Source organism: Miniopterus natalensis, chromosome 3 (assembly GCF_054644295.1).
Source record: "Miniopterus natalensis isolate mMinNat1 chromosome 3, mMinNat1.hap1, whole genome shotgun sequence".
NCBI lineage: Eukaryota > Metazoa > Chordata > Mammalia > Chiroptera > Miniopteridae > Miniopterus > Miniopterus natalensis.
In genome coordinates, this window is record NC_142083.1 from 36,220,524 (window position 1) to 36,243,846 (window position 23,323).

Below are 23,323 nucleotides of genomic sequence, written 5' to 3' on the forward strand. Positions count from 1 at the left end.
CAGATGCAAGCTGTCAATTAGTTGTTTTGTTTTTTAAAATAACTGCTGTTGTAAATGAAAATTAACAACTTTATTAACAAATAAGCTATCTCAGTATAAATTTTTTTTAAAGTTTCTAGTACTGGTACTATAATCTTTACCTAGAATATGCCTGGAAGGCAACAGCTGCTACACATTTTCATAACATAATACATACAGCACTTGCAAGTAGGATATTCAAAACTACTGACATTTTTACACACGTTGATCATGTGAGGAAGAAAATGATCACAGGGATCATCACCTTAGGAAGTAATTATTATCTCTGCAAATTTAAAATGTTCATACATAGTACATTTATGAGCCATGTGGGGGAAGGAAACTGTTATTTATCTATTCATTACCATTACTATGATTATAAAAAGCCTACCTCTCCCTTTGTCAATTATTTTCTGTTCGTAAAATAGAAAATAATTTCTCATGGTGGCCGGTTACGGAGAACGGGGCCTGTTGTTTCTAAGAGCAAGAAACTACAGTTTTATATGAACACACCCCCGGAGACATAAAACTTGGTTTATAGGACATGTATGTCACCCGCACAGCGGCCGCTATGCTGGCTGCAGCGGGCCCACCCGCACAGCCCGCGGCCAGCAGGCCGCAGGCCGCCCACCTGCCGAGGCCCTTCCTGCGTTTCACCGGCGCCGCCGCAACTGCTCGACGGTGGCGCCGGCGGCCTGTGCGGCGTGAAACAGGCTCCCCGGCAGGGCTGTCCCTTTGGAGGCTGTGCTGGGGCACAGAAGTTAGGCAGGGCTGGGGCCATCACGCCGGGAGGGCGCGGACAGCCCTCGTCACCCACACTAACAGGGCCATTTTGGTCCAGGCCTCGTGGCGCACAGCAGCGTCCGCGGCGGCTCCTCGAGAGCCACAGGCTCGGGCCAGCGCCCCGGCCGCAGGGGGAGCAAGGGTGTGAGCCCGAGGCCCGAGGCCGAGGCCGCAGCGCGGGGCCCGAGGCCGCAGCTGCGCGCCGCCAGGTGCAGGCCCGCAGGCCTGTCCAGCCCGGGCCTCGGTTGTCCAAGTCCCGCCGCCGTTGCCAAGGCGACCGCCGCCGAAAGTTCCCGCGGCGGGCTCCGCCCCTCGGCCAATCGGACGGGCGCTCGCAGGAGCCCAGGTTCTCTTTGTTCCGCAGCCATTTCAGGCCCCGGACGGGAGGCAGCGCCGCTGCGGCTGAGGGCCCGAGCGCCGGAGCCTCTGGGATGGTGTGGGACCGGGTAGGTGACGAGAGGGTGCGCGGCCCGGACTGAGGGCGGGAGCGGAGGCCGCTGTTCCGAGGCGGCTGGCGGGCAGCGGCTTGGGGCGCCCGACTCGCCGCCCTCCGCTCCCCGCCCGGCCGTTTGGAGCCAGCCGGCGGCGGCTGCGCGGTTCGAAGCCCAACAGCTGCCGCCCGGGCGCCCTGCGGGACCGGGCCGGGGGCGGGCTGCGGCTCCTCGGGCGTCCAGGGTCGCAGCCTGGGGCCTTCGAGGGCGGCGGGAAGCCGAGGGTGTGCTTCGGGGGGTGGTTGCCGCTGCCGGTTAAACGGCGGCGTGGAGGACCCTGTGCCGCAGTCGGCGCCCGAGACGGCGACTTCCCGCGGGGTCCGGACCCTGCCGGGCGCTGCCCCTGTGGCCGGCCTTGGTCCGCCCGGCAGTGCGGCCCGCACACGCCGTCGCCCGCCGCCCGGGCAGGCTGGTCGCTTCCCGGGTGGGCCGCCCCCGGGCCCTGGCTGCGCGCCGCGGTTACGTAACGTCAGTGTGTGTCCGGCGGGCGCCGCGCGGGGGCGTTTTGCCCTCCTGCCCCATTGTGCTCCTCCCACGCGCGCCGCCGGCCTGCTCTGCGGACGGCGTTCTTCCTCCGAAACGATCGCCTTATTTGTTTACAAATCTTAAAAGTCAGCTGGGTTTTGCAAGGAATGCTTACACTGTCCGTTATCCTGATGACTGATCATTTGGGGCCATCAGCAGGTAGAAATGTCGAAATTTAAAGTTGGAGGCTGTCCACAGATTGATTTTGACAGCTGTGTTGAGAAGCGTCATACCAATCCTGCTTGGAAACAGGGATGACTCCAATGGCGAATGCAGATATGCTGCTCTTTTTAAAACTTATTTATTTATTTTAACCCCGAAGAAAAGATGTTTTCAGATACAGGTTGTATCCTGTACTAGGTATTCCGAAATGTAAGTTGTAAAATGGCTGGCCCGCTGTTTTTAGGATAAGTTCCTTTTGGATTTTAAGCTTCCCTATTATTATAGCAAAGCTTGGGGAAACGATTCTGTTTTCCACTTTTGCCCTGCCCCTCACCCCATTCTTCTTAGAGAATGGCTCCACCAAGTTGAAAACTTGCAACTGCAAAAGAGAAATAGTAGTTTGAAGGTGCAGGTTTTCTTTTTCACTCCTTGGCATAGGTAATGCATAAATGCATAACAGTTTGGCAGCATGGTTTTTACTTCATTTAAATTCATGTGATCCTAGTGGAACTATTAGTGCTTCATTTTCTTTTTCCTAAAAGCTCCCCTCCCCATTGGGCAGATCGGGCTTGATGTGTTGTTACATCTTCGACCTAGGTATTCAGGGAATTACTAAATTCTGCCCGCTGATATTTCAACCTACAAAAATCTTTTAAAGTAAACTTATTACCATCATATATTGTGAGCGGGATGAGTTTGGTAAAAAAAATATATATAACATTCTGGTTGTAAATATTTCCATTAACACCTGTTATTGTATTCATTATTTTTATGACTAGTTTTTCTTTATACAGTGTTAATCCATCACATGAACTTAATTTTTCTAAATACTGTAAATGAACTGCATTGAAATGTAAACGTACTGTAGTTAGAAGACTTGCTTGCATGTAACCCGATTGGATTTTGCAAATGTTGTTTTTAAGAAAAAAAAAATTGGTTGTAAAGGAAGCTGAACCAAGTGACATATGTAATGAAAAAAATTATGAAATGTAAACTGCAGAGGAGCACAGCAATAAGTGGGAGTTATTTTTACTTTTATTTATTTTTCAAAGGAATAGGGTATGGGCTAGAATTATGGTTATGGTTAGAAAGAGTTAGGATTATTCTTTCTTTTGTTGTTGTTTTTTTGTAAATATATTTTATTGATTTTAGAGAGAGGGGGAGAGAGCGAAAAACATCAATGATGAGAGTTATTGATCAGCTGCCTCTTGCACGCCCGCTACTGGGGATCAACCCCCTCAACCCCAGCATGTGCCCTGACCGGAATTGAGCCTCCACCTCCTGGATCATAGGTCGCTGCCCAACCACTGAGCCATGCCAGCTGGGCAGTGGGAGTTATTTTTCTTTTCAGGTTATAAATTATGGATATTTCTTCCTGGGATTGATATTTGAATATATATGGTTACCAAAAAGATCTTGTCCCCCCACCCCCCCAAATTTTAGTTTACCAGCAAATGGGTAAGAAAGCTGAGAGAATCAAAGTGATTTTTTAACTGATGAAGTTTTCAAAAACAATTGAGAATAATTCCATCTTCAAAAAGGAAGGATGAGAAACAGCAAAATTCCCCAGATGTTGGGGATCTTTCTTAGTTGGTCCCATTCAGCTGGTGCCGTGGTAGATATCTGGTGAGTGCTAGCAGGTGAGAGCAGTCTCCTGGGTTGTAGAGGTGCAAACTTTACATGGAAGATGTTTGCAAGGGTGGTAACTTTAGATTTGTAGTTATATGGGTGGGTATTGGTGTAGGAGAGTTTCTAGAAGCTGGTTTGGTTGCTCCAAGACCTCTTTACTAGAATTCTGTGAAGTACTGTCAGTAGGTATAGTAAGTAAAAATGTTAGGGTTCCAGAATCTCAGTGGTTAAGTGAGATATTGGAACAGGAAATAGGGGTGCAGATTTGTCTTAGAATTTTCTGGAGTTGATAGAACCCATACAGAAATGGTGGCATCTTTTTTCAAAATGGCACCCAATGGCAGAGCAAATATCTGAAATCAGAACTGAAAGCTGATAACTAAAAAACAAACAAAAACAAACCCACAAAATTTGTATTGACACGAGCCTTTTTAATGGTTAACTTTTTTTTTTTTTAAATACCTTTATTGATTTCAGAGAGAGGAAGGGAGAGGGAGAGAGTTGAAACATCAATGATGAGAGAGTCATTGTTCGGCTGCCTCCTGCATGCCCCGACTAGGGATCGAGCCTGCAACCTGGGCATGTGCCCTGATTAGGGATCAAACCACGATCTCCTGGGTCCTAGGTCGATGCTCAGCTGCTGAGCCACACCTGGCAATGGTTAACATTTAAAAACAAAGCAAATCTTTTCAGTGAAGTATAGCCGTTAGAGCCAGACTTCTTGGATTCAAATCTTGGCACCTTCCATCATTATCTGTGTGACCATGGGTTACTTAATCTCACTGTGCCTCCATTTTCTCATCTCATAATATGAGGATTAAGTGAGTTAATACAATAAACTCTTAGAATTGGGCCTGGCATGTAGTAAACACTCCATAAATAGTAATCACTATTGTTATCATTGTCATGATCATTTGTATTTTAGAAAACAACCAGAAAATAATATCACTAATATCAGGACTGTGAGATAACTGCTATAAACTCTTTGGTGCATTTCATTCCAATATTTTTTCTTAGCTTATTTGATTTTTACACAGTCAAGACATTACTATATGAATAATTTTTCTTTTTTCACCTAGCACAATAAGCATTTTCTCATGCTATTAAATTATTTTGTCAGCATCTTTTTCAGTAACCACATAATGTGTGTGTGATTTCTCTTAATTATAAACATTTTCCTGTTGGATAGTTAGCAAGTTTCTAAATATTTTTGCAGTTATAAGAAACACTTCACTGAACATCCTTGTACATAAAACTATATGTGTTTTAGGTTATTTCATTAAGAAGATTCCCCAAGTGAAAATATTGGGCCAGAGTATATGAACATCCAAATCTCATGGTCCATATTGCCAAATTTCTTTTACTTAAGGGAATTTAATAATGGACTTAAAATAATTTGAGGAGCACAGCGTTTATTGCTCTTCTTACTGCTTGAATGGAAGGGAAGAGGGAATGGAGTAACATTTTTTTCCTTGCAATGTACTGGGCATTATTTGTAGGCATTTAGCATACTTTTACATGTATTATGATAGCCCTGTGCTACACTATGGTAGTTACTTCCATTTTACCGATGATGGGAGAACTGAAGTATAGATAGGTAAGTACTTTGCTCAAGGTCTCAGAGTGTTCAAGGATGGATCTAAATCTAGATATGCCTGATTGCAAAGCTCATACTCTTCTATTTATAAAATTTTATGTAATATACATATTCAAATTCTTGTAATGAATACATATACATTGAATGACTGCAGAATCTTATAATGAATCTTATAATTCATTATAACATAGTGAATCTGTTGATCATAGACCATGTTACTAAAATAGTGAAATTAAGCTGGAAGTAATGAATGGGTAGATTAGTTAAACCAGACAGGGCTTTACTATCCATATATATTTTAGAAAAAGAGGAGGAATCTTACCTGGGTAAGATGTAATTGGTAACAAACATATAAAGCTGGTTTCTAAAATGCATGCAGCAAGCATTTGTGGCTGAAACACTGTTAGTAATGACCTCAACACAAATGGGGGGGGGGGAATCCACCGAATTTGGGGGTTAAAAGAAATGACAAAGGTAATTAAATAACTAAACTGAAAAATACACTTACTAAGACCCCTGACAAGGTAAACTAAAGTCTTTATAATAGAGATATATACAAAAATAATAGAGAAGTTCCACATAAGGAGAGTAAGACTACCCACAAGATGTGAGAGATTGATTTTATACTGAAAACTGAAGGAAAAAAACATTTGAGTTGCATTTAAAAAATATATTTTTTTATTCTTTTTTTTGAGAGAGAGAGAGGAACATCTATGTGAGAGCAGAACATCAATCAGCTGCCTCCTGCACACCCCCTACAAGGGATCTAGCCCACAACCCCGGCATGTGCCCTGACCAGGAATCAAACAAACCAGCAACCTTTTGATGCACAGGACAATGCCCAGCCAACTGAGCCACACTCACTGGGCTTGAGTTGCATTTTCATAATTGATTTTGAGGTTTTCTGAATCCATTAGTAAAATAATTATCAGTGGAGTCCCCTCAATCCTCAAGTGCAGAAGTTACTTCCATAGATGAAAAGGTTGGTCCTAGAAGGGCCAAGATTCCACTGTTTTTGTCTTTACTAAAGAAGGAATTAAGGAGGAGAAATATTTTAGCAAATCATGAATGTACTAAATAGATACATATAAATTATTAGGGATAGGTGGTATTCACAAAAATTGTAAAGAGTAAAAATATGAAATATTGATCATTATGCTGCTGTTAGTAATAATGTTTTTGAAAAATAATGAGGTAAAAATATAGTTTATTTTGGTTGGATAACAGGAAAATAATGGGAAAGATGGCAAATTATGAAGGACTTTGTGTGCCATTTATTCATTCACTAAACACTTATTAGTGCTGGGATTGTCCCTTTTCCTCAAAGGATTTAAATACTAGAGGAGAGAATAAAATGTAAATAAAAAGCATAGCTATAGTTTTTACAATATAAATCTGTGGAGGCACCCGGGAGGGCTAGTAGTTGATTTCATGTAGCGCAGGAGAAATGGGGCAGGCATTTCTGGGCACTAGGGGCAGCACTTCAGAGTACGTCAGTAAAAAGTTAAGGACCTGCTGTGTTCCTGAAACTCAAAGCAGTTCAGAGGCCCTAAAATGTATAGAGAAGTAGTCCGCAAACTTTTGTAAAGAACCAAACAATAAGTATTTTCTGTTTTGTGGGCCCTGCCAGCTCAGCCATTTTAATGCAAAAGCAGTCAGAGACCTTATTAGAACTAATGGAATAACCAGATTTGACTGACTTAGTCTCTTGTATACAGTGGAAGGATTTGAGGAAGAAATAACCAGCTGAACTGGTGTTGCCCTAGCACGAGCCATTGAAAGACTTGAAAGGAATTTATAACATTGATTTGTGTGAATCATTAAGAGCAGAATAAAAATAGAAAATAGATTATTTTTAAGTACTGTCAAGCAGTAAGAAAAGACAACTCAGTTTTTTAAATGGGCAAATTCACAGAAGAGGAAATACAGTTAGCAGGTAAACATGAAATACTGTTCTACACCATTAATAGGGAAATGCAAAGTCGTAGGGAAATTCATACATTGAATAAATCAGTAATAATTTTAATTTTAAAGTGAAAACATTTTGACCCAGCAATTTCCATTTCTTAGAGAAAAATGGATATATCAGGAGTCAGTTGTGTTTAATATGTGTTTGTCAGTAACAACAGAACCTCCAGACTTCCAGGTCACCTTTCATCTTCATTCCACTTCATGAATGGGTCTATATTTGTCTGCTTATTATTATTTTTTTTAACCCCTTCCCAACTCTTCATAGTTCTTTTACTGTAGCTGCTGGAATTTATAGCTCGTTATCTGCAAAATCCAGTCTCAGCCTGTGTTAACATTCTCTCCACTTTGCTTTTATAGAAACCTGACTTTTTGCATTGTGCAGTTTGGCTATTTTATTTATTTTTTCCATAGCAGCCCTTATTATCATTGTTCCTAGAGGTGGGAAAGGTGTCTGTGATGCATCTCTACTACTTTCAGACTGTTCTCCCTCCCTTCTCCCTAAAAGTCTTCTCCTTAAAAATCCTCAATTTGGGGTTATGTCAGCAGATAATAATAATCCACTACCCCTCAGGATTGCTGTTAACTACCAACTTCATTTTTTTCTCTCTCTCACTCCAGGCTTATTGCTTCTCTCTCCAATACCGCCTCAAACTTTATATTAAAATTAAAAAGAGTGTACCTAACTGATTTTTCCAATATCCTAGCCTCTCATTTCCTAGACTTTTTCTCCAGTGCTCTTCCCATCTATGGTATCTCTTCCCATCACTCCCATAGTGATACCTTCTTACATTGTCAATAACTGCAGTCCCTCCATAGTTACCATTTCATGAATTCTACTATGTGACCCTACTTCCTATTTTTGTGGTTCACTGCTTCGACTTGTATCTCAGCCCCAACTATCTTTTGACCCGAATGGAATCTCCAATCTATTTCTATTATACTGTTTTTCTGCTACTCACCTCTTGGTGTTTTCACTCCCTTTCTTACTCTGCTTAAATTGCATGATTAATCATTTTAATCTCTTCTTTGGATCTACTATCTTGCTCTTTGCTTCTTTGATAAGACCCACAGCCCTAATTGAACAAATTCTTTCTCTGCACTTGCCCCTATGTAACTCAGTGAGGCTGGAAGCAAGCACACAGCCACACATGACCACATACCTCAAGTGGGTCCTTAATGCTGCTGTTGATTGTACTTTATTTTCCTAGCTCACTCTCCTAAATTACTATTTTGTATTTTCATTTCTTCAAATATCCAGTGTCTCTTTTCCCACCCTCACTTTCAGCTCAGACATCGGTTCCTACTTTGCTAAGAACATTGAAGCAATCAGAATATTTCCACAGACTCCCACTACCTTGTGCTCCTACCACCATCTGGTCAATGTGTGCTATCTTCCTGGTTACCTTAGATTAACGGTTTACATCTCTCAGTCTGCTTTTGTACAAGATCCCGTCCTTTCTCATCTGCTCAAGGACATTGCTTCAGCTTCTCTCCTTTCCCATCTATTTTTTTAAATTGGATTTCTGGCAGCAACAGACATGCTATTATTTCTCCCATCTTTTAAAAAAACAAAAACAGAATAAAACTTGATTCACTCTTTACCACTCTTTACCACCTGTTTCCGAATATTTTTGTTTGTTTCCTTTTGCAGCATTATTCTCCAAAAGAGTTGTCTGTACTTCCTGTTGCCAAGTTTTCTCCTTCCATGTTCTATTAAACCCACTTCCAATGAGGCCTTTGTCTGCACCATTCCCAATGAAACAGGTCCTCAAGTTCTCCAGTAACTACTATGTTGCCAAATACCATATACCATTGATTCTGTTCATCTTACTTGACCTATCCACAAGGTTTGACACAGCTATTTTGTTCCCTTATCTTTGAAACACTTCCTTTGTTTTCCAGGTTGACACATACCCCTGGTTATCTCCTACCTCAGTGCTGGCTCCTTGAAATTCTCCTTTGCCTTCTTAATGTTGGAGAACCCCAGGGTCAGTCCTTGGTTTTGTTTGTTTAATCCTCATCTGAGGACATGCTTTTATTGATTTTTTTATTTTATTTTTTAGAAAGAGGGGGATGGAGGGAGGGGGAGAGAGAGAAACATCCATGTGAGAGTGAAACATGAATGGATTGCCTCCTGCACACACTCCAAATGGGGATCAAACCCACAAGTTGGGTATGTGCCCTGACCGGGGAATCAAACCCACCACTTTTCAGTATACTAGACAACACTAACCAACTGAGCCACACCAGCCAGGGCTGTTTGTTTTTTATTGTCCTATCTGTACTCACTCCATTGGTAATCTCATGTAGCCATGTGGCTTTAAATACCATTTAAGGCCCTGGCCGGTGAGGCTTTGTTGGTTGGAGTGCTGTCCCATCCCTTACACCAAAAGGTGGCAGGTTCCATTCTGGGTCAGGTCACATACCCAGGTTATAGGTTTAATCCCCAGGTTGGGGTGTGTGCAGGAGGCAACCGATTGATGTTTCTCTCACAGCGATTTCTCTCTCTCTCTCTCTTTCTCTCTCTCTCCCTCCCTCCCTCTCTCAAATCAATAATAATAATAATAAACTTCAAAACCATTTAAATGCCAGCAGTGCCCAGATTTAGATTTTTAGCCTCTCTCCCTAACTTCAGCCTCATATGTTTAACTGCCTATTCAGCGTCTCTACCTAAATGTCTAATAATTGACATCAGACTCAGCATGTCCAAAACTGGGCCCCTAAAGCTCCCCCATAGGTTTCCCCATGTCTGTACATCAGTGAGAACTCCTTCCTGCCAGTAGCTCAGGCTAAAATCTTAGAGCTATTCTTGGAGTTTCTTTGACTCTTCAAATCCATTCTTTCCAGACAACCTTTTATATATATATATCTCATCATTATACATCTAGAACCTTACTATGTCTCACCCTCTCTGCTGCTGCCATCCTGGTTCAAACCACCACTGTCATACCTCCTTGGATTCATTAAATAGGTTACTGCTTGGTCTCCCGATGCTACCCTAGCCCCTCCCAACAGTCTTTTCTTAATATAGTGGCCAGAGCAAGCCTTTTATAAGTTAAGACAGTCTCTTTTGCTTCTCTATTCAAAGCCCTGCAATGACTCCCCCTTTCAGGGAAAATCTAGTCCTTACAGTGGCCTACAAGGCTCCTCATAATCTGCCCTTTCACCCTTACCTCCCTGACGTCAGTTTTCCACTACCACTTTCCCTCCTTGCCCACTGGCCTCCTTGATACATCATAAACAAATCAGTCATGTTCCTACATTAGGGCCTTTGCTTTAGCCTTACCTCCAGGTCTCTGCTCAGATTTCACCTTCTCTAAATACCCTGTTTAATACTGCATCCTACCCTCTCCCATCCTCGTTATTCTGGATGTTTTACTGTTCACATAGCACATACTGCCTTCTGACATATATCTAACATATCCGAGTCATCAATCTAGTGCTACATTGCCCTGTGACCTGTTTTGAGCTAAGAATGGTTTTTACATTTTTAAAGGGTTATAAAACAAAAACAGAATATATGCCACATCTGCAAAGCCTAGAATATTTACTGTCTGATGCTTTGCAGAAAAAGTTGGCACTATATATTCTCTTTATTGTCGTTCTTCTGCAAGAATGTAAGCTCCCAAGAGGGCAAAGATCTTTATTTTACTTATTGCTGTATCTGCAGCTACTAGCACAGTCCCTAAAATATAGTAGGCATTCGGTAAATATTTGTTATATGAATGAATTGGTTATAATGGTTCAAAATTGTAAAGAGGGTATGTGTTCATCAATAAACTGCTGCAGTTAGTAACGATATAGAGCTGTATATAATGAGTAGGAAAGCTGAGACATTTTGAATGAGTTTTTAAAGAACAGAAATAAAACGTTTTATTTCTACAGAAACATGTATTTAAATGCATACAAAAAAACAGCTCTATATGGTTATTCATCAAATGGATATTAGAGTACCTCCAGGGAGGAGACTAGGATTAGGAGAGGTGCTTGAAGGGAGCTTGGATTTCATCTGTATTGTTTATTTTTTATATACATACAACAAGAAACAGTCACATAATTTTTTCCTTTAAAGATTTTTTTTTAATGATGAGAAAGGGGGCGAAAAGAAATAGGTTCTAACTAAAGCAATGAGTGGAAATAGAGAGTAATGGGGTAGAGGGAGAGGGAAGAGAACACTGCCTTTCTTAAATACCATATTTGGCCAGCAGTCTGAATGAGGAGAGGCATGAACAACATGAATATCTGAAGAAAGAGTATGCAGAGTAGATAAAGACTCTTGGGTAGAAACAAAGCATAACATGATAAGAGAACTACAGAAAAAACCAAACCCACAGTGGAACATGGTGAAAAGGCGGGCAAAGAAGGCTAGGAGATTAGTTCAGGGAGAGGCAGCAGCCCAGATTGTATGCAGGCTGTGGTAAGGATGTAAGGTTATATTTTAAGTGTGATGAGACACCATCAGAAGATTTTGATAGAAGACAGGATCATTTTTCTACTTTGTCTCAGACATTGGGCTAAGGGAACAAAAGAGAAGGCAGGGAAACCTATTGTAGTAGACCATGCTCTTGTAGAACACGGCATCTGGACGAAGGTAGACAGTGGAGGGGGGAGAGAAGTGGTCAGAAGATATATTTTGACAATACTGATTGATGGTTTTATGTGGGAAATGAGGAAAATCAGGGATGGTCCCTTGGTATTTTGGCTTGAACAACTGGATGAACACTAGTAGCATTTAGTGATACTTGGTAGCTAGAGGAGGAACAGATTTGAATGAGATGGGAAAGAGAACCAGCGGCTCTACTTTAGCCTGCAAAGACTGAGATGCCCATTTAACAGACCAGTGGCTATGTCTGATAAGACATTGGATACTTGAGTGTGGAATTCGGGGTGCCATTTAATGGCACAGACTGGATGAGCTTATGTAGATACAGAAAAGAAAAGGGCCTAGGATATGTAGAGGTGGGGGAGCCAGCAAAGGAGACTGACAAAGAGCAGCCAGTGAAATAAAAGGAAAACTAGGGAGATGTGAGGCCACAGGGAAAAAGGTGGAAGAGTGATTGCCTGTGTCAGCACCGTGGAGATGAAGAGACCAAGAAATCATTGGGTTTGTCAGCAAGAAAATCTCAGTCTTAGTGGAATGGAGTGAAGAAGGGAAGATGGTGACGGTACACCCTTTCATGATGTTTCTATGAATGGAACTAAGTGGAGAAATTAAGTAGTAGTGGAGGGTGCATGTATTTTTTAAAGATATTTAAAATAATTTTTTAAAATAGCCAAGGATATGTTTATTGATTTGAGAGAGAGAGAGAAAAAAAACATTGATGTGAGAGAGAAACATGAATCGGCTGCCTCCTGCACACTCCCCAACCTGTGATTGAACCTGCAGCCTAGATATGTGCCCCAATTGGGAATCAAACCTGCCACCTTTCCATGTATGAGACGATGCTCTAGCCAACCAAGCCACACTGGCCAGGGCAAGATATTTTATTTAATTTTAATTTAATTTTTTTATATATTTTTATTGATTTCAGAGAGAGGAGAGAGAGAGAAACATCAATGATGAGAGAGTCATTGATCTGCTGCCTCCTGCACACCCCCGACTGGGGATCGAGCCTGCAACTTGGGCATGTGCCCTGACTGAGAATCAAACTGAGATCTCCTGGATCCTATGTCAATGCCCAACCGCTGAGCTATGCTGGCTGGGCCAGGGCAAGATATCTTAAACTGCCCTAGCTGGTTTTGCTCAGTGATTAGAGCATCAGCCCGCAGACTGAAGGGTCCTGGATTCAATTCTGGCCAAGGACATGTACCTTGGTTACAGGCTTGATTCCCCACCCCGGTCAGGGCACGTTCGGCAGGCAGCCAATCGACGTGTCTCTCATTGATGTTTCTCTCTCTCTTTCTCTCTCCGTCCCTCCCTCCCTCCCTTCCTTCCTTCCACTCTCTCTGAAAAGCAATGGAAAAAATATCCTCAGGTGAGGATAAAAAATAAAAATAATAACTTTAAACTTAGAAAAAAGTTGTGAGAGTAAGTCAGAGAACTCCCATTTACAGTTTTCATGGATTCACCAATTTTTAACATTTTGTCACATTCTCCCTCCACACAGATAAATTTTTTTTGATCATTTGATAGTAGGTTGCCGCTTTACCCCTTAATACTTTAATGTGTGTATCTTAAGAGGCAGGGTATTCTTTTCTGAAATCACATATAATGATCAAGTTCAGGAAATACAGTTTTTCACAGTTTATATCACAGTTCTGTCACTTGCCCCAGTTACATACTTTATAACATTTTTTCCTCTAGTACAGGATCCATTCCAGGGTTTTATGTTACATTTAGTCGTTGCCTTTTTCCACAGAGAAAGTAGTTTTTTGTTAGTGGACTCTTTGCCATTTTACCTCATAACAACCCCATAAGATAGAGGTACTATTATCTCATTTTATAGGTTATAAGTTAATTACTCTTTCCATGACTGATAAGTGGCAGAGCAAGAACTCAGGAACTCCATGTTTGCACTCTTAAGCTTTATGCTATAGTGCCACCAACGAAGCACATGGAAAAATCTGAAATTCCTTGTTTGAAGAGGAAAATAAGTCAAATCTGTATATCAGAGACAGGGATACTTATATCAAAAAGGTGGTTTTAAATGTCTAGATCTGAATTATAACCCTTGGTAATGATGGATCAGGGTTTCATATGTCACCTGGTGAGCATTAGGACAGAAGGAAGAGGGGGAAAGTGAAGATATTTAAACTTTATATGTAAAATTTACTAGACTTTGGCATAAATGATTCGTTTTCAGAGGTTTGGGCACTGATTGTTTAAAAAGGTAAAATAAAATACTTGGATTAATTCTTTTGTGGTAGAATTTAGTTGGCAGTATATGGATGGTGGTCTAAAGAGTCTTGATCTGTTTCAAAAAGAGTTTGTTTCATAAAACGCTGCTTGACAAACTTTTATTAGAAAATATTATGAAATATCAGAAATAAACTTAATTTTAAGAAAAGAACATTAAACAGTGAATCATTGAAACCACAAGTGCTCCAGAGCAGGAATTAGGATGTTTAGTTCAATAATATTTTACAGTTTTCTGTTAAACACAGTTTTAAGGGGATAATGGGTAAATACTTCTGTTAGATGGAAACTCAAATTATGAAAATTTTTCTAACATTTTCAAGTAAAGATTGTTCTTAATATTGAATGTGACTTCTGTAAGAAGTGACCTAAGCCTGGCACAGTATTGTGCCCTTTTATAGGAGCCCAGCTATTTGCTGAAAGAATCAGGTGACATGTAGCTCTCACTTAGTAATTTAGTAGTCCCAGAACTACACTTGAACAATGGAATTGGATACAAGTTTCCCTGAAGTCTTGGAGAATTTCAGTAGCACGTATAAGGAAAAAAATTAAGGCTGGCTTTTATATGTGAAATATGACCAGATTCATTATTTACAGTCAACTAAATGTTTTACTTCTAGAAGTTGAAAGGACCATGGTCTTTAGTTGCTTTATAGATGAGGAAATGAGCCAAGTGAGTGTAAGTGGTTTGTACAGGATTGCCCAGCTAGCTATTCTTTGTGCAGAGGACTGAGACAGGAGCCCCAGATCTCTGACACTCCATTTTTACTCACGTTATTTCGGCTCTTCATGACACAGAAGACTTAAAGACCTGTGGTCAAAGGCATTTTGTCCTAAAGCCCTATGAAGTTACACTGCACTTGTTAGCACCAGAAAGACTGTGGCCATGACTTCAAGTGCCTCCCCAAATAACATCCTTCCCCTGGTCTGACACCTTCCCGCCTGAAATTAGTCAACAGTAAAACATTGGAGTAACTAAAAGTAGGAGGTTTTTCTGTAGTCTTATAAGCTCAGAATCAAGAGAGTGGTATAGTTGTTTAAGATTTAACATAGGAATTTGATGGGGAAGCTTAAACAGTTGAGGCCTAAAAAGGAAAAGGCTCTAATAAAAACCTTAACTTTATTTTAACCTTTCATCTTAATGGGTTAAAGGCATTTGTTTTGATGTTGGTACTTGCTGATCAGGTGCACAGAGGCATTTTTTATTTATAAAACAGAATCTACACATTCACAAGCCAATCAGATTCTAGTATAGCTTAAAAATTGCTCAGCTGTCAGGACAAAATTGTGATTTCAAGTAAAATTACCATTTTCTAGTTCTGGGAATTATAAGCTCCTATACATCTCAATCGCTTTTGAATCAAGTTTATCAAATGCCTAACCACATATTGAATTATTGAAATTAATAACATAAAGAGATCTTAGGAATTTCCTAGTTCATCCCTCTCATTTCAGACTTTTATTGTACTTGTAGTTTTCCAGCTATAAAATTCTGTATATACAAATGCCTGATGTTTGCTTATTGATTTAATTTCTGAAGTTTCTTCCTTCTAGAATATGCATGCTACTCCTTTGAGAATATAATGACAAGTTGACTGGAGACTATTTTATTTTATTTTTTAAACATATCTTTATTGATTCCAGAGAGAGGAAGGGAGAGGGAGGGAGGGAGTTGAAAATCAATGATGAGAGCCCAGCCGGGCGTGGCTCGGCAGTTGAGCATCGACCTAGGATCCAGGCGATCAGGGTTCTATTCCCGGTCAGGGCACATGCCCGGGTTTCGGGCTGCGGCCTATCGATGACTCTCTCATCATTGATGTTTCTGTCTCTCTCCCTCTCCTTTCCTCTCTCTGAAATCAATAAAGATATATTAAAAAAAGAAAAAAAAAGAAAATCAATGATGAGAGAGCTGTCATTGATCAGCTGCCTCCTGCACGCTCTGACTGGGGATCAAGCCCACAACTGTGACCGCAAATCGAACTGGGATCTCCTGGATCCTACCTAGGTCAGTGCTCAACTACTGAGCCACGCCTGGCCAGGCCTGTATTTTATTAACTGTCTATAATATAAATTAGTTACTGTATGAAATTTTTTAATTGAAATAGCATCTTATGTGACTTTAGACAAAGATTTGTTTTCTGTGTCTCCAGCCCTACTCCAGAAAAATGATTAGAAAAATTTACTTTTTAATAAATGAATGTATTTTTCTTTCCAAGAATCAGTTCAGTGTAATGGAAGTAGTATGTGCTTTTGAGGCAGTTCATTAGACTCCTGTGTCTACCAATTATAAGTGTAAAGTCATGGATGGTATGTACCACATAGACTAAATATGCACTCAAACTTTACCATTGGTTTCAAGTTAAGGTAATTTGTAAGCATATATTTTCTTTCCACTCTTCTTAGTTATTATATCAGCTTGCTTAGTCAGAAAAATATATTTAGAAGAATCCAGTGACAATTCTAACATTTTTTAATTTTAGAAAAGTTTTCATTTACTGTTTTATAAAGGTCTAAATTAAATATGATTTATGAAATATTTTCTTAAAATAAAAAGAAAATACTATATGATACAAATGATTGATTAGCAAAATGAAAAGTACTAGAATTCTAACCTTTCCAGTTAAGTGTATGATAAATGTAAATTATTTGTAGTATGCTAATTTATTTTTGCAGTTGTAATTTTTTATACATTAGTAATTTTTGCTTTAAATATTTATAGTTATGATTATTGAATCTATAGAACTTCTTATTACAGAAGTCTCAAGAATCATTGTAGAAGAATTATAGACCCTCTTTTCTAAACCAAAATTCATTTTAATTTGCTTTTACGTTTTTGTGGAATTTTTTTTTCCTAGTTCAACATGTAATTTAACTGAGCTATTTAATGATTTTTTTTTTCTTAAATGGTATTTCTGGAATTATACATCAGTGTTTTGAAAAATTAGGAAGTTGATGAGAAATGCTTGAAAAAAATTTAAGTTATATGTTTAGTTATATAATAGATATTTCCAAACAATTTTTCTAAGTAGTTGTACTAATTTTGAAATATTTTTTATATTAAAGAAAATTGTGGTATTCTTATTTTAAATTTTGTAGTAGTCTTACTGTGTCTACATCTTTACTTTGTATTTTATTTAAACATTTAAATGTCTTAACAGTAATTTGTTATTATAACATTATTAAAAATTATTTCCAGCATGTCTCTGTCTCTCTCACATGCCTGCTTTCCCCAGGCGAGTTTCCCTTGCCTCTCTCTTTCTCCTAAGTTCCAACGGCCCTTCTTTTGCCTCTGTAACTTGTTTCCTGAACCCATTTCTTCTGTGGCTCTTCTTCTACCTCTGTGATTTTCTAAATAAACTTTTGCTTGTATTTGAAAAACAATTATTTTCAAACTTACAGAGTATTAAAATCATAATAAAATTACAAGTGTAGAATCTACTAATTCCCATTATCTAAGCAAAAGTGAAACTTCTTTAATGTTCAGGATAGCCTTTCTCTGACAGTAGGTCTCTGGGATTATAAAATAACTTTTCTGGTATGATTCTGCTTTTGTCAGGTTTTTTTTTTCATAATTATAAAGATTTTTCTTTATTTTTAAAATTATTTTTGTATTGTGTCTGCCACTTTTAATGGTATAATCTAGGCAGAAGTTGCTATAAGTACATCAGTTTTCTATAACTAAAACTTAACTCTTTAAGTAAATAACCTGTAAGCATTTTTACAAAAAAAAACTATATTTCACACCTTCTTACTGTCTTAAAAAGTAAAATAAAAACACATAATTTAAGCTTTTTGACGATTCTGTCATTACTGTGAGTAGCAAGTATTGTACCATAATATAGTAAATTCTCTGGAGCCTTTGGCTCTGCCCTATTTATGACTTCAAACAATTATACTGTTGCAGATGTTTATTATTTATGTTTTTATAAAGACAATGTATCTACAATATTGAAAAATTTTTTAAGAGAAAAGAAAAAAAGGACCCATAATTCTAACACTCTTAATACATTACTAGCTTTTTATTATTTCCTTCCAGTCTTTTTCATTTAATAATTTTGTCTTTATCTTACACATAATTTTTTTTATTTGTCGTTTTCTTATATACAACTTTTCGAGTCATTTTTTTCACTTTATAATCATAAACATTTTCCATGTCATTATAGAAATTAACTGTCTTTTTTAATGGCTGCATTATAGCCCAACAGCTGAATGTTGTGTTATTTACCCGTATGTTTATTGTTATATTAGAAATAATTTTGGGATAAAATCCCTGTGATAACACTTTTTTTCCCTTAGGATTCTTAGGATACAGTCTCAGAAGTGTAATCATGAGGATAAAGGATATGCATATGGAAATGCATATGGCTCTGAGTATAGATTGCTGAGTGGATTTCCAGTAGGTTGTTTTTGTTTATACTACTATCAGTAATTTATTAAAGTTGATTCATCATATCTTTAGCAGTGTAGTATATTATTGTTATAAAATTATCTTTGCTAATTAGTCTGACAACCTTACTTCATTATTGCATTCGTTACTAGTAAGTTTTAGCATTTTTTCATGTTTGTTTATGGTTGTATTTCCTCTTAAGAATTTTTTTCATGTGTTATCTGCTGGTTCTAAATTAGTTTTCCAGATAAGTAATTATCTATCATATCTTGTTATATCACCTAACTTTGTATTGTTTAATATGCTAGGAGCTCCCTTTTATATTTGTTCAAATAAAGAATATGTTTGTCTACCATATGTAAATAGTGGTGCCTCCTGGAAATGCATGATAAGAGATGTTGTAGGTCCTTTGAGATATAGACTGCCTGAATCTTGGGGAAACAAGTACCACCTGAAAGCTGGCACCGTAGTGAGGATAAATTGCCACTGTTCCTACATCTCCCACTAGTATAAAGTGTTAATAAAATGAATATTGTGAGGTATTTTTTCCCTTGGTAGCAGCAGGGGCAGTGGCTGCAAATGCTCAGAACCAAAATAGTAAAATTTGGAAAGGGGAAGGGAAAGGAGCGGTAGAATAAATGAGTAAGGAATTCTGTTGTCTCTAAAGAGGGTGTACACCTGAACTGGCAGCTTTATTCTTGGTTTTCTCTATTCTTCCTACTTAGTCTATTCTCCACCTGTCTGGGTGTATTCATTATATACTCAGTGCTTCTCAGAGACTTACATGTCAGCTCTGCTATTCAGTTTAAGGAAACTGATTTCCATGATAGTCATCAGCCTTCATTGTACCAACCCCACAGTTTCTAGAGAACTCCCTAAAATGTTCAGTTCCTTTCACTTAAAGGAAATACATTTTGGGAATAGTATGTTATAATGTAATATATATATATATATATATATATATATATATATATATATATATATATTTACACATATGTGTGTGTGTGTGTATATATATAATGACATAATTATATATTTAAATAGTTATTTAATATTTCTATTCTGATTTAGCTTTTTTGGTACCAAGGAAGAGCAACTCATTCAGATTGTCTTAAGAGAAAGAGGTAGGTATTTTAAGACATTTGTGAAAATGGCTATCAGGAAGCAAGGCAGCACCCAGGAGTAGTTACTTTCATTCTGGTGGACCATGTAATCTTAGAGCTTTCTTGCTTTTCTCTGTGCTGATCCATTCTCCTCTCTGTTTGCTTAGAATTTCTGCCCCATTCTACTTTTGTCCTGTACATGGAATCTAATGATAGCCACTTGCCTACCACATAATGACTTTTTTGCTTCTGCTTTGAGGACTGGTAAATAGTGAATGATCCTAGTATGCCCTGTTCATATTAATTTATTTTTTATTGAATTTATTGCATCATACTGGCATAAAAACAGACATATAGATCAATGGAACAGAATAGAGAGTCTAGAAATTAACCCAGGCCTTTATAGTCAGTTAATATTTAACAAAGGAGGCAAAAACATACAATGGAGTAAAGGCAGTCTATTCAATAAATGGGGTTGGAAAAATTGGACAGATACATGCAAAAAAATGAAACTAGACTACCTTCTTACACCATACACAAGAATAAACTCAAAATGGATTAAAGACTTAAAATGTTAGAATCAAAACCATAAAAATCCTAGAAGAAAACATAAGAAGTAAAATCTTGAACATTTCTTGTAGCAATATTTTTTCTGATATATCTCCTCGGGCAAGAGAAACAAAGGAAAAAATAAACAAATAGGTCTACATCAAACTAAAGAGTTTTTGCACAGCAAAGGAAACCATTAACAAAATGAAAAAGACAACCCACTGAATGGGAGAACATATTCGCCGATACAGCTGATAAGGGCTTAATATCCAAAATTTATAAAGAACTTATGAAACTGAACACCCCAGAAATAATCCAATTAAAAATGGGCAAAGGACCTGAATAGACACTTCTCCAAAGAGGACATACAGACGGCCAAGAGACGTACGAAAGGATGCTCAACTTCACTAATCATCAGAGATGCAAATTAAAACCACAATGAGCTATCACCTCACACCTGTCCAAATGGCTATCATCAATAAATCAACAAGTGTTGCTGGTGAGGATGTGGAGAAAAGGGAACCCCCATGCACTGTTGGTGGGAATGCAAGTGCAAATTAGGACAGCCACTGTGGAAAGCAGTATGGAGTTATCACGGAACTGCCTTATGACCCAGAAATTCCACTTCTGGGAATATGTCCAGAGAAACCCAGAACACTAATTGGAAAGCATATATGCATCTTTATGTTCATTGCAGTATAGTTTACAAATAGCCAAGATCTGGGTACAACCCAAGTGCCCATGAGTAGATACTGTGATACATTTACACAATGGAATACTACTCAGCTGTTTTAAAAAAAAAAAAAGGAAATCCCCATTTGTTTTAAATAAGAGGATTGGATTGATGTTATTTAATTCTATTTTCATTGTGAAGGTGAGGTGTTATCATTGCTATTTTCTAATTACAGTTAAAGTTTAAATTGATAAATTCCAATTTTATGGGATGAGGGGGATGGATGGTGATAAGGACATGATATTCAATTGGCTAATAACTCAGTATCTTTGGTTTTTTAAGATTTATTGATTTTGAGAGAGAGAGAAACAGCGATATGAGAGCAGAACATTGATCAGCTGCCTCCTGCACTCCCCCCAGTGGGGATCAAATCTGAAACCCTGGCATGTGCCTAACTTGGAATCGAACTAGCAACCGTTCCCTGCACGGTATGATGCCCAACCAACTGAGCCACACTGGCCAGGGCAGTATCTTTATTTGTAATACGACAGTAGGCTTTTTAACCCATGGTTCAGTTTTAAGGGTATGTTCTTCTAAACTGAACACTCTCCTAGTGTATATTGTAGATTAGTGTTATCCTTCATGTCCAGTATAATCTCAGATTTCTTTACCATCTCACATTCCATTCTAGGTTTTTGTTAATTTTTTTTATGTCTTGATCTTGGTTGAGTCTCATTGTTTCTTTGTCATAGTAATAGAAAAACAGACTTGAACACTCAGAATATATGCTGTTTTTGTACTAACCTGTTAGTTGTATAGTATCATGGTCTAAGAACATTATTTCCTGCCTTTTTCCCCACTTGTGGACTATATAGAATTTACTTTGTGGTATTTTTTTCCTATTTTTTTGCACACTATGAGGACTACCCTCAATCAATTACTTAGTTTTCACAACAGAATTTTTACAGATTGTTACATTCATATCTGATTTAATATTTACCACTTGATTTCTGGTACATTACTTTGTTCCTTCTATTCATCCAACATTTCTCTTTTGATTGTTCCATTCCTTTAGACTATCAACTAATTTAAATGACATCAAACAGCCCATCTTATTGCATATTCTCTGCTCATTCTTCATCTTAGCTCTATATGATGGTACAAACTGCCATCAGTAAACCTGGGCTTTGATGACCATTTCAGTGGTGGGGAGTGAAGTGTGAAGGGAATGAACATTAAGTACCTACTATTGTAGCAGTTTATATTCTGATTTAATCTTTTCATCAACTCCATTTCACAGATGACTAAACTGGTGCAGAATGGTAAGCCACTTCCCTAAAATATAAATGAAAAGAACTGGAATTTGAACCCATGTATATATAATATTGAAACCCATGCTTCCTTTATTGTATCTTCATGCTTACCAGCAATAAATAGTGTAGAACAATATTCAGCTCAGGATTTAAAACTGTAAAATGTAATTTTCTTTTGTAAGTTTTTTCTGCTATCTTCCCACAACTGAAATCTGAATATGTATCCCTGTTATGTGTGAGATCTCAATGCACAAAGGAAAGATTAGCTAAAAGCTAATGATGACCAGCCTCTACTGACTGCTTACCATTTATCCCCTTTCTACTTTACTGCCTAAACTGCTCTGACCCTTTTCCAATTCAGCCAGTAAACATAGTACTATGTTTCTTGTCTTTTTACACTTGAAAATTTGAAATATTTGCTAGAGAACATACAGATTTGTCTCCATCTTGCATGAATGTCCACACATAAACCATCAAGTAAATAATAAAACAGTGCAGAATAATGTTATTTTAAGAGAAGCTACTCTTTTAATTGATCTGTGAATTAAAGAAGTAGTTTGGAGTAGAAGAAACATTGGACCAAGAATAGGAAGACATACATTGCAACTCAAATTTTTTTTTTGAGACGTAAAACTTTCTTCTTTATTTTTAAAATGTCTTTTCACCTTAGAGATATAATTGACCTGTAAGTTTAAGATGTACAGCAAATGATTTGATATATATGTGTTGTGAAATGATTACAACAATAAGGTTGGTTAACACCTACATCGACTTTTTAAAAAATAGTGGGGGGCTGTGAGAACTTTTAAGTTACTCTCAGCAACTTTCAAATATATAATACAGTATTATTAACTATAGTCACATGCTGTACATTATTACATCCCTAGAACTTCTTCATCTTATAACTGGAAGTTTGTTCCCTTTGACCACCTTCATCCTTTCTCTCCTTCCTCCCCTCCTTTGGCCAACACCAATCTGCTCTCTTTCTGTGAGTTTGGAATTGTTTTTGGGTTTTGTTTGTTTTTGGTTCCTCATATAAGTGAGATCATGTAGTATTTGTCTTTCTCTGACTTATTTCACTTAGCATAATGCCTCAAAGTTCATCCATGTTGTCACAAATGGCAGGATTTTCTTTTTTATGGCCGAATAATATTCCATTGTATATATTTATGTATATTACACATGTATTTATCCATTCTTTCCTCGACAGACTTTTATATTGTTTCCATGTCTCAGCTATTGTAAAAAATGCTACAATGAACATGA

At 38.3% G+C, this 23,323-nt stretch overlaps 1 protein-coding gene across 1 annotated transcript in view; it reads left to right on the top strand.

Annotated features, from left to right (window-relative positions):
* Positions 1-1,153: 1,153 nt before the first annotated feature.
* The window catches only part of TNPO1 (transportin 1), an 89,973-nt gene continuing 67,803 nt past the window's right edge, over positions 1,154-23,323 (top strand). The window contains exon 1 of the mRNA XM_087815409.1: positions 1,154-1,247. Coding sequence (XP_087671535.1) covers positions 1,233-1,247 — 15 coding nt within the window. The 5' untranslated portion in view covers positions 1,154-1,232. The remainder of the gene's footprint in view (positions 1,248-23,323) is intronic.